Source organism: Passer domesticus (assembly GCF_036417665.1).
Source record: "Passer domesticus isolate bPasDom1 chromosome 8 unlocalized genomic scaffold, bPasDom1.hap1 SUPER_8_unloc_1, whole genome shotgun sequence".
NCBI classification, from domain to species: Eukaryota; Metazoa; Chordata; class Aves; order Passeriformes; family Passeridae; genus Passer; species Passer domesticus.
The window spans coordinates 1,050,819-1,062,383 of record NW_026989900.1 but is presented as its reverse complement, the minus strand read 5'-3'; the positions used below and the strand labels follow the sequence as shown (position 1 = coordinate 1,062,383).

General features: G+C 53.7%; 1 protein-coding gene across 1 annotated transcript; it reads right to left on the bottom strand.

Annotated features, from left to right (window-relative positions):
* Positions 1-3,826: 3,826 nt before the first annotated feature.
* LOC135291590 (olfactory receptor 14J1-like) lies at positions 3,827-5,123 on the bottom strand. Its single transcript, XM_064405870.1, has one exon. The coding sequence runs from the start codon at positions 5,121-5,123 to the stop codon at positions 4,029-4,031; it is 1,095 nt and encodes a 364-aa protein (XP_064261940.1). The 3' UTR covers positions 3,827-4,028.
* Between the last annotated feature and the right edge of the window lie 6,442 nt (positions 5,124-11,565).

Sequence of the window (11,565 nt, the reverse complement as noted above, 5' to 3'; positions counted from 1 at the left end):
AATGTCATACTAAACCTTCTTCCAAAGGTCATCTGATTTTCTAAATTTCCCAGTAAAGGCTGTTTGGTTGTTCTGAGCTCTTCAGGATCACTTCTTAGTATTTCTACAGTACATCCAACTCAGAATACACTAACAATTGTAATTATTTTTAAATGTCTCACTGAGAGAGTTGTTTGGAGGATGGGAGTCAGGGTTTGTCTGTCCTGCTTGGCACAGCCCAGGCAGGGCTTTCCCAGACACATTCCACACTCCATTGCCCAGCTGGAGCCACTGGGGCCTCTGAGTTCTGCTGGCCCAGCCCCAGGGACGCTCTCCTTGTCTGCCCATTCCCCCACGGTCTCTGGGCAGGGATGGCCTCAGTGGGGGCTGCTGACATCCTCAGCAACTTGGAGGCTGCTGCTGGATTTTACTGCTCCAGAGGCTTGTTCAGCCTTCAGCTCTTCAGTGCAGGAATTCAGTGTCCCAGGGCTCATTAACATTCAGAGCACCTTAAGAAGCCAAGCCTCTGGGACTAATTTGATTTAGGTTTCCAAATCTTTTGTGGTTGATTAGAAAGATTTCAGAAGGCTATTTAAAGTGAATACTCTATCTGGAAAAAGACTGTGAAAAAATATTTTTATGCCCTGTATTTTTTTTTTTACTGGTAATTCATTGATATCTGCAATCTCCAATTGATTTTGAATGCAAGTACTCCCCCATGCATTTTTAATAGATATGAAAATCAAGACCTTTCATGGCTGACAATCAATCAGACTCTGTCCCTACCCCCACCCCACCATTTCCCCCATCCAAGTCCTGGCACTCAGAGCAGCCTTGTGCAAATCTGAGCTCCCTCCAGCCCAGGCTACACCTGCAGCTTTCAGCTCCTTGGCTCCAACTCCCACCTGCTTTCCTTGGAGAAGGAGCTGCCCGGGACACAGAGGGATGTTCATTTCTTGTAAGCCAACAAAGCCAAGGGAAGGCACAGCTCCATCAAATGCAAAAGTCATTCCTCTGCTGGATATTAAATCCACTTTACACAGCAGACAGTCTCAGAGCAATGGAAAACACCTTCTGTACCCAGCACAGGTCCCAAGGTCCCGCCAATCCTCCCTGCCCCGATTCTGCTCAGATTTGCTCTTTGCACACACGAGTCACACACGGAAGTCAGGAGCTCTCTTCATGCCCAGAGGGAGGAAAAGAGGGAAAGGAGATGAAGAGCTCTCCTGTGCAGAACCAAGGTCCAAGTGCCCCTGCAGTGGGAACCACAACTCATCAGGTTTGTGTCCTTTGGGGTCAGGGCCTGGTGACACTCAGAGGCACAGAAAGGTTTCTGGCCAACAAACAGAAGTTGAACATGATACAGTTTAATAATCATCACAGCTCTTTCCTCAGCTCTCTGAGATGTGCCAGCAGCATCTGACATGTCCCCCATCCTCAGGGGATTTCCATAGAGGTACAGTTTTGGACAAATACGTAAGAAAAGGTAATTCTGTGATAGCTATAAACACAAGTAAGATGTTGAATAATGTGGTATTTATTAGAGTATCAGAAAGACTGGACAACTTCCTGGAGCTCAAAGTATGAAACCAGCCAGTTAAGAGGCACTTGAATGACTAGAGAACATCTAGAGAAGGAAATCAGTGAGAAAAGGGAAGGTCATAGATCCAGCTGGTCTAGTGAAGAGACATCCTTAGACATGGCCATTTAAACAGGAAAGCTGGAAACACCTGATGAAAGAGGTTCATTAAATATTAGACTGAACATTGGTGACAGAAATAGAGGGGAAGATCAGTATTTCTTCTTCTACCATCTGTAGAAGAATCCAGTAGATCCAGGAAATTCCTGTTCCTCATGGGAAAATTTTGCCATTTCTTAAAGTAGTCAAATAACCCAGATAATAAAGATTTGTTTCTACATTAAGAAAATAACAGATATTAAAACCTGTGCCCCTTTCCAGGCAGATATCAGTTGTGTGCCCATGAACAGTCGTGCCACTTGTGCCCTGAGGTGCCCAGCTGGGATTGGATCTCTCCGAGAGCACCTGAGGGAGAGCAGAGCACCTTGCAAGCTGCAGGTCCCTGACAGCCCCACAGGGCTCCTGTCCCATCAACATCTGCTCTGCTCCAGTCTGAAACAGGGCCCAGCATGGTGCCAGGATCGTCAGAGAACTGAGGTGTGTGCTGGAATTCAATGCCCTCTCCATCCCACAGCAGCCCTGCATTTCCCTGCTCCAGCCTTGGTCTCCAGCACAGCCATGGAGGCTCTTTGGGCTCCTGACTGTTCCTGCAGCCCCCAAGGGCAGCTGAGCTCTGCCTGTGGCACAGTCAGCCCTGGCCAGCGCAGGCCATGCTCAGCGATTGCTTGTGTGTGCCTGGCCTTGCTGTCAGCCCCAGCAGCGGCTGCGTGGCCCCTTGGTGGCCCTGTGCTGGCCCAGCCATGGTGGCCCAGCCCCTGTGCAGGCCCAGCCCAGGCCAGGAGCATTGCGGCTGGGAACGGCCCCTGTGCCGTGGTGCCCACAGCAGCCTTGGGGCTCTGTGCCCCATGGTCTCCCTGCTGGGCAGCCTCTGCCAGCTCCTGCACAGCCCCTGGCACCTGTGGGCCTGCACAGACAGCCCTGGCCCGGGCTCTGCCGGCCTCTGGGCCAGCAGAGAGGCCGGCCAGGGCGGGCCATGGCCGGGAACAGGCCCTGAGCCCCGCAGGAGGATGGAGCTGGGCCACAGCCAAACTCAGCCCAGGCCAAAGCTGGGCTCAGCAGCCAGGGCTGCCAAGGGCTGGGCACAGAGGCTGGCACTGACAAATGTCCTGGGCCCCCTCCCTGCTCTGTCCATGCCCCCAAGGGCACAGAGCAGCCTCCTCTCTGGGGCACTTGCCTGTTTTCAATGCCTTGCACAGGCGCTGGCCCTGCCCCACACGGCCTGGGCTGAGTCCTGCCCCTGCACGCCCAGCCCGGCTGAGATGGACACTGATGGTTTCTGGGGCAGGCTCTCTGAGCCCAGCCCAGCTCCCTGCAAGCTCTGCCAGCTGCCCTGAGCTCTGGGCAGCACCAAGGGCCTCTCCCCAGCCCAGCCCAGCCTGCTCTGGCCCCACAGCTCTGCTCAGCCCAGGCTGCTCTGGCCACTGGCCCCACGGCCTCAGCCCCTGCCAAGGGCACAGCAGCAGCTGCAGCTCACACAGGACTCAGCCCCAGCCATGGCTGAAGGTGCTGGGCAAGGCCAAAGGAGGCTCCCTGGCTGCCCTGCTCCCCTCTGGCTCAGGTGCTGAGAGCTCTGCAGCCCCTGCTGCCATTCCATGTGCCCAGGGCAGCACAAGAGCCCTGGCCTTGGGGCCCTCAAGAGCTGCTCCTGCTCCAGGCCCAGGGCCCATCCCAAAGCTGGGGCAGCCACAAAGCTGTGCCCATTTCTGTTCATTACTGCTCTGATAAGGATAGTACAAAAAGTTTTAAAAAGTGGTTGCAGATTCATTTATTTCACCTAAATAAAATGTGAGACTGCCTGATTACACAATGTCTCTGGGTCACACAGAAGGAGGGATAATTAAGATAAATAGGGTGAATATTAGCATTTCTTTTAATGTAACAGAATCAGAAGCAGAAAAACATTAAAATCTACTTAAGGGTAGACTTGGCCTCTTCTGACATGCACTGTGAGTTGCTGACAGAGGAAAGCTGGCCTTCTCTGGCTTCTTCTGGTGGGTTACCTCTGCTGGAGTCCATGTGCCTACCAAGCTGCTCTAGCACTCCCCTCCATGGCTGGACAGGGGAGAGAAAATAATATGGGAGACAAATCATAGATTAAGATAAGGTAGTTTTCTATAGCAAAATAAGAAGTTTTTACATGCAGCAGCAACCAGAAAAAAATCCCAATAATTTTATTCTCTACTTCCCACCAGCGAGTGATGTTCAGCCATTTCCCAGGCAGCAGAACTTGAGCAGGCGGAGTGGTTGATCAGAAAGGCAAACACTGTACATAGGAAATGCCCCCTATTCTTCCTCCTTCCTTAGCATTTATACCAGAACTAGTCCCATACAGTCTGGAATATCCCTTTGGTTAATTTGGGACTCTGGCCTGCTGTCCCTTCCCAGGGTCTGACCCACTCGCAGCCCTTTGATGGAGGGAGAATGCTGAGAGGCAGCAGGAGCCAAACCAGGGGTGTGTTTCCAGCTGTTGTGTGGCTCCCAGTGCAAAGCTGTGAGGGCTGTTATGGGACAATGAAAAGGCTGACGAGCACCCAGACATGGCTTTCCTGAGAGATTCCTTGAGCTCCTGGTTCCTCAGGCTGTAGATGAGAGGGTTCAGGGCTGGAGGCACCACCGAGTACAGAACTGACAGGGCCAGATCCAGGGATGGGGAGGAGATGGAAGAGGGCTTCAGGTAGACAAACGTGTCAGTGCTGAGGAACAGGGAGAGCACGGCCAGGTGAGGGAGGCAGGTGGAAAAGGCTTTGTGCCGGCCCTGCTCAGAGGGGATCCTCAGCACAGCCCTGAAGATCTGCACATAGGAGAAAACAATGAACACAAAACAACCAAAGCCTAAACAGAAAGTGACCACAAGAAGCCCAACTTCCCTGTAGCTGGAGTGTGCGCAGGAGAGTTTGAGGATGTGTGGGACTTCACAGAAGAACTGGCCCAGGGCATTGCCATGGCAAAGGGGCAGGGAAAATGTATTGGCCGTGTGCAGCAGAGCATTGAGAAAGCCACAGGCCCATGCAGCTGCTGCCATGTGGGCACAAGCTCTGCTGCCCAGGAGGGTCCTGTAGTGCAGGGGTTTGCAGATGGACACGTAGCGGTCGTAGCACATGATGGTGAGAAATGCAAATTCTGATGCAATGAAAAAGGCAAAGAAAAATACCTGTGCAGCACACCCTGAGTAGGAGATGTTGCTGGTGTGCCAGAGGGAATTGTGCATGGCTTTGGGGACAATCGTATACATGAGGCCCAGGTCAGTGAGGGCCAGGTGGAGCAGGAAGAAGAACATGGGCGTGTGCAGGTGGTGGCCACAGGCTACGGCGCTGATGATGAGGCCGTTGCCCAGGAGGGCAGGCAGGGAGATGCCCAGCAAGAGGCAGAAGTGCAGGAGCTGCAGCTGCCGCGTGTCTGCCAATGCCAGCAGGAGGAAGTGGCTGATGGAGCTGCTGTTGGACATTTCTTCACTCTGGGTATTATGAGCTATTCAAAGACAACAATTATAATCTGGACAAAGTACCTTGAGTCAATCCTCTGCTAATTTCTTACACAATCACTCAAAATTGCTTCTCTTTCTTTGGGGAAATTTCATTTACTTTTTTTTTTTTAATTTAGGTTTGGCTGCTAAGTAACTACGTGTTTTCTGGAAGGGGCTGATGTCTTGTTCTTAGCACTGCTCTCAGCCTGAACACTGGGGAGCCCAGAGGGAAAACAGGGTTCCCTGTGCCCCAGAGCAGTCAAACCTGCTGGTCCCACACAGGTGTCCTTTGTTCATTTCACCTGCCTCTAGTACAGGATGGACAAATTTCAAAGTGTACTTAAAAATAACGTGGCCTTTTTGAACACTCCAGTTTCAAAATCAATCTCTCCAAACCCTTCTCTCTTTCCCTGTGCAGCTGGACAGGGAGGGATGCCAAAGGTTGGTCTGGCTGTCTGCTGCCTGCACTTGTGCCTATTTGGAGCTGTTTCTCTCTACCCGAGCCTTGTCCCTGCCAGTGCTTCCAGAGCCCAGCCCAGCCCTGGGAACTCAGCTCTGCCCTGCAGACCCCTCCCAGCACAGGGCACTGCCCAGGGGCATCTCCCTGGCAGCAGGGCCCTAAGGGCAGGGCAGACAAACAGAGATGCTGCAAGCCAAGGTGCTGCTGCTGCTGTCTGTAGGGAGAGGAGGCTGAGGAGGCACTTTCTGAGGGAGATCTGAGGCACATCTGCTCATGCCCAGGCTGACAGTACAGGAGTCTCAGTGACACAGCCAAAGCTGACAGCCCCTTCCCTTTAGGAGAAAGCTGAGAGCAGCCCTGGCCATGCAGCACCATCTCCACAGCAGGAGGAATCTGCCCTGATGGGGGTTGCTCCTGCCACCTCCAACTTCTCCCCTGCAGTGTCCATGGGGAGCTGCCAGGCAGGCTGAGAGCTGCCCCTGGCAGGTGGCACATCCCCTGGGCTGGCCAAGAACCCTGAGGGCTGCAGGACCTGCTCTGCAGGACAGCCCTGGCAGCCCTGGCTGCAGCCCCAGCTTCACCCCCTGCAGCCATCCCTGGCAGCAGGAGCCATCCTGCCCTGTCTCTCTGAGGGTGCCCAGGGCAGCCTTGCTCTGCAGCACATCCTCCTCCTCCTGCTCCCCTGCCACAGAGAAATTGGGAGAGTCCTCCTGGTACATCCCCCAGGCTGTGGGGTGTGCTGGCTTCAGGAGATCCCTCCAGGAGCACAGGGGACATTGCCCTGCATCCACTGACTCACCATGTGGAGGGCTGTGAAGATCTTTCCCCAAGTGAAGTTTCAGCTCAATGACTTCCTCAGCCTGTCTCTGCCTGCCTCCTGTCCCCTCAGTGCCTGCAGGCAGAGCCCTCAGCCCTGCTGGGCTGGGAGAGGAGCTGGTCCTGGGAAGAGCTGTTCCTTTAAAGCTCAGCAGCACAGACACAGAACAAAGACTTTAATGACCCTCTTGGGACTTGGGTGTTGTTTACATCAGACTCAGTCCCTGAGAGAGCCTTCCAAAGACTTCTCCAGAACTCAAAGTTAAATTGTAACTCCAAAGTTTCTTGAAGTTTTAATGGGTCCCACTGAGGGACACAACTCATGTGAAAGTGTCCCCAGGTTCCAGTCAGAGCAGAACACTGGAGGCAGTGATGACAGGTGGGGACAAGCAAGGCAAAGGTGTCTCTGGTGCTGAGCAAACCTGGATGTGTTTCAGGAATGCAAAGGGCCAAGGCCTGAGCCCCGGCCCCTGGCCATGCAGATCCTGTCCCTCCCTCCTTGCTCAGGGCTCTTCCCGGGATGGGCTCTGGCATGTGGGGATGTGCAATGCCAAGGGCAGCACCATGGGGCGGCCCCCTGCCAGGCTGCTGAGCAGGGACAAGCAGCCACCCTGTGATGTCACACAGCCCCTTGGATGTCACACAGCCACCTGTGATCTCATACAGCATCCTGTGATGTCACAGAGCACCCTATGATGTAACACAGCCACCTGTGATGTCACAGCCCACTCTGGGATGTCATACAGCACCCTTGTTTTGTCACAGAGCCAATTCTGGGATGTCACCCTGGAATGTCATGCAGCTGCATTGTGATGTCCCAGAAGACTCTGTGATGTCAGAAAGTTGCTTTGGGATGTCACAGTCTGTTCTGTGATGTCACAGTCTTCTCTATGATGTTGCACAGCCACCTAGTGATGTCACAACCCACTCGCTGATGTCACAGAGCCACCAGCTGTTACGTCCGGATCTGCTCTATGGCCTCATACCCTACTCCATGATGTCACAGACAGCTCTGTGATGTCACAACACCCTCAGTGATGTCACAAAACCCTCTCTGTGATGTCATGCTGCCACTCTCTAATGTCACAGCACACACTTTGACCTCAGTCTCCTCTATGATGTCATACAGCCATGCCATGATGTCACAGCCTGCTTTGTGTTGTCACACAGTCTCCTCTATGATGCTGCAGCTGCTCAGTGACCTCACACAACAAACTCTGTGATGTCATAACCCAACCTGTGACCTCACACAGCCCACTCTGTGCTGTCACACAGCCCCTTGCTGACATCACAGCTGCTCTGTGCCTCTAGGACACAGCCACAGAGGTGCCGCTGTGACACAGCCCCCTCTGGGACATCCCCCAGCCCCTGCCAGTGCTGAGCCCCTGTCAGCTCTGGCTGTGCCCTGCTGGTGTCCCTGAGCTGCCCTGGCAGTGCCCCAGCCCTGCTGGGCTGTGCACAGGAGCTGCTCCTGGCCAGAGCCGTCTCTCTGCAGCGCTGCCCTTGCCAGGAGCTGCCTCTGGGCCAGGAGCCTGGCCCAGCTCAGCAGCACAGACACAGCACAAGGACTTTAATGACCTTCTGGGGCTTTGGTGCTCTTTGCATCAGACTCAGTCCCTCAGGGTGTGCTCAAAAAACTTCTCAGGAACTCAAAATCAGATTCAAACTCCAAACTTCCTTTAACTACTAATGATCCCACTTAAGGACATAACTCACTTCAAAGTGTCCCCAGGTTCCAGTCAGAGCAGAACACTGGAGGCAATGATGAACTGCTGACAGCTGGCGACAAGCAAGGCAAAGGTGTCTCTGGTGCTGAGCAAACCTGGATGTGTTTCAGGAATGTAAAGGGCCAAGGCCTGAGCCCCAGCCCCTGGCCAGGCAGATCCTGTCCCTCCCTCCTTGCTCAGGGCTCTTCCCGGGATGGGCTCTGGCATGTGGGGATGTGCAATGCCAAGGGCAGCACCATGGGGCGGCCCCTGCAAGGCTGCTGAGCAGGGACAAGGAGGCAATGAGGCCCCAGGCCTGCAAGGGTCACTTGTCTCCTGCTCCTGGCTCAGGCCCAGGGCCAGCAGCCATGGCCAAAGCGCTGCCCAAGTTGGCTCTGTCAGGGCCTTGCAGCTGCTGCCCATCCCTGTGCCCTGTGCAGCCCAGGCTGTCCTACGGTGTCCCTGCCCTGCGCCTCTGTCCCTGCAGGCTGTCGTCATCCCCCGGCTGCCCCACCTGGCTGGCCCCTTCCTTTGCTGACAGCTCTGCCTCCTGCCTGCCTCTGCCTGCCCACACACAGCCTTGGGCTACTCCAGACTCCTTCTGGGGTATGTTTTGCATCACAGCCTTGCCCTGGGAGGAAAATTCCTTTCTCCTCATGTCCAGCCTGGGCTTCCCAAGCTGCCCTTGGTGCCATTATCTCTTTCTCTGGCTGTTTTATACAATAAAGAAAAACTCCATGATGTGTGAAACCACCCTTCAATCCCTCCCCAGCTACTCTTATTCTGTCCTCAGTCTCCACGCCACTGAGCCCAGAGTCTGCCACCTCTCACTGCTGGTTATGGTTTGAGGCCTCCAAACCTCATCTTGAGAGGTTTTTGCATTCTCTCCAAGGTCTGTGAAAATGAGAACAGCGGTCAAAGTTATTTTCTCCCAAATCTTGCAGTGACAGAACAAGGCTCAATATCTTTGAACTGAATGAGGGTAGATTTACAATTGTTTAAAGGCAAAAATATTTTACCTTTATGACAATGGCACAAAACTGCAACTGTTCTTCCAGAGAAGTGGATTCCCCATCCCAGGAATTGTCCAAGAGCAAGAGCTTTGTACAACCTGACCCAGTGAAACCCTCTCATCGCCAAGGACAGAATTCCTGTTGTGTGGGTTCTCTGATATGCTGGGTGCCCTCACAACGCTTCTGGCCAGAATGTCTGCTGAGGGCAGCCAGGCTGCTGCAGGGGCAGTGACCTCACAGCCATCACCATGGCAGCCCTGTCCCCTGGGCCTGGCTCTCCCCTTTCCTCTGCCCCTGCCTTGTCTCTGCTGGCATGAAGAGTTTTGTCATTCACATCTTGTCCCCAAGGTGCTGGGGCCAATGGCTTCCCAGGCAGGCTCCTGGAGCAGAAGTGGCTTTTCAGAGCCCAGGCAGAAATGAGCCCTGAGGCAGCAGCTCTGCAGTGCTGGCCACCAGGCCGGGCTGCCAAGGGAGGCTTCTGGCCATGGCCTGCAAGCAGCTGCTGCTGCCAAGGTGCCTTTGGTGCCTCAGGCTCTGCCTGGCACAGCTCCCAGCACGGCACTCTGCCCTTGTGCCCGAGCCCTTCCCTGTGCTGGGGCTGGCCTGGGGCTTTTCCTGCAGCGGGACCTGCCCTGCTGATGGCACAGGAAAGGCAGTTCCTGCTGGAGCAGGAGGCTCTGCCTGCCATGGGCTCCATCAACTCAAGCAAGGCATTGTTGACTTCAAAATTGCTTCCTAGAGCAGAATATTCAAATAATTGTTATAGTTCCTGTATTGTGGAGTAAATAACTGGGTTTTTTTAAAATTTACTCTGTGGAGTAAATAAGGCATGTTATCAAATCATGATCAGAATCAGTCAGAGCTGTATTTATATAAATATATCTGATATTCCATTGTTAATCCTGTGGGACAAATTGAATTAAGGTTCAATTCTACCTGTCCAATCTTTTACACCTTTGACAAAGTCTGGGGCTGGGATTCGATCCAGCCGCTCCCAGTCTCCTCTTTCAGAAGGAATTTTAGAAGTCTAGGGGCCCTGCACGGGTTTGAGGATCCATGGTGGGTTTTGGGTGTCATTTCCCCACCTCATGACTCAGCATGAGTTTCTCCAATAAAGAAATAAAGCTTTTGCCTGAAGCTCCCACTGTGCCCATGACAGGGACCCCTGTGAGTATCTGGGACATCCCGGTGCTTTGGCAGCCTGGGGACTCCTGGGATGTCACCGTGGAGCCCCCGTGAGTGCCTGTGACAGATTGGAGCCTTTGCAGCCCAAGGTGCCCTGGGATGTCACCATGGAATGGCTGTGACTGCCTCTGACCACAGGGCTCTTTACCATCCCCAGAAACCCCTGGGAGGTGTCCATGGAGCCCCTGTCTCTGCCTGTGACATTCCAGCTCTTGGACAGCCTAGAGACTCTTGGAAAGCCCTCATGGAACCCCTCTGAGGGCCTGTGACAAATCTGATCCTTAGCATGGCAACCAGGGCTGGGACCAGCTGGGATGCTTGGTTTCCACAGGGTGGGGTTCAGGAATGGGATTCCCCAATTTCCTGGTCCCGCTAAAACCGTGCTGCCGATTGCTAGCCTCCTGCCTCCCATGGAAAGCACAAAAGGCAAAGATCCTGGGCTAGGATAGGAACAATTTATTGGGAACAGCAACAAGATCAGGAACAAACAGGAACAGCAACAATATTGATAACAAAAGGGATAAGAAAAATGGAAAACTACAACTCAGCTGACTGTCTCTTCCCAGACACAATTTCGTCCTGCCAAGAAAGGACACTCTTCTCCTCGTAGGAAGATAGAGAGATTCCCTTTCTTGCCCATGGCAATGACCTGAGGTGGGAGTGAATGTAACAACACAGCCATGGCCAAACCCTCATGTTCATCAATCCCACATCATGCCATCGGCAGGGGCAGAAGGGACAGGTGTCTTCCCAGTATGGATCACTGGGAACATGGATCACCAGGACTCTGACCAGCATGGGTCATCCAATGGGGGATGAAGCTGCAGCAGTGCATGAAGATCTTCCTGCAGTTGGGGCACTTGCAGGGCTTCCCCTACTGGTGCCTCTGTTGGTGTCTGGTTAAGTTAGAACTGTGGGTGAAGCTCTTCCCACACTGGGGACACTCGTAGGGCCTCTCCCCAATGTGGATGCGGCAGTGGGTGATGAGGGTGGAGTTTTGCTTGAAGCCCTTCCCACAGTCATGGCAGCGGAAGGGCCTCTCCTCTGAGTGAATCCGCTCATGCAGGAGGAAAGTGGAACTGGTCCAAAACCTCTTCTGGCACTTGGGACACTCGTAGGGCCTCTCCCCAGTGTGGATCCTCTGGTGGCGGATCAGGTTGAATCTGCTCCTCTTCCCACACTCCAAGCACTTGTAAAGCCTCTCCCTGTCATGAAGCTGCTCATGGACCACCATCTCTGAGCTC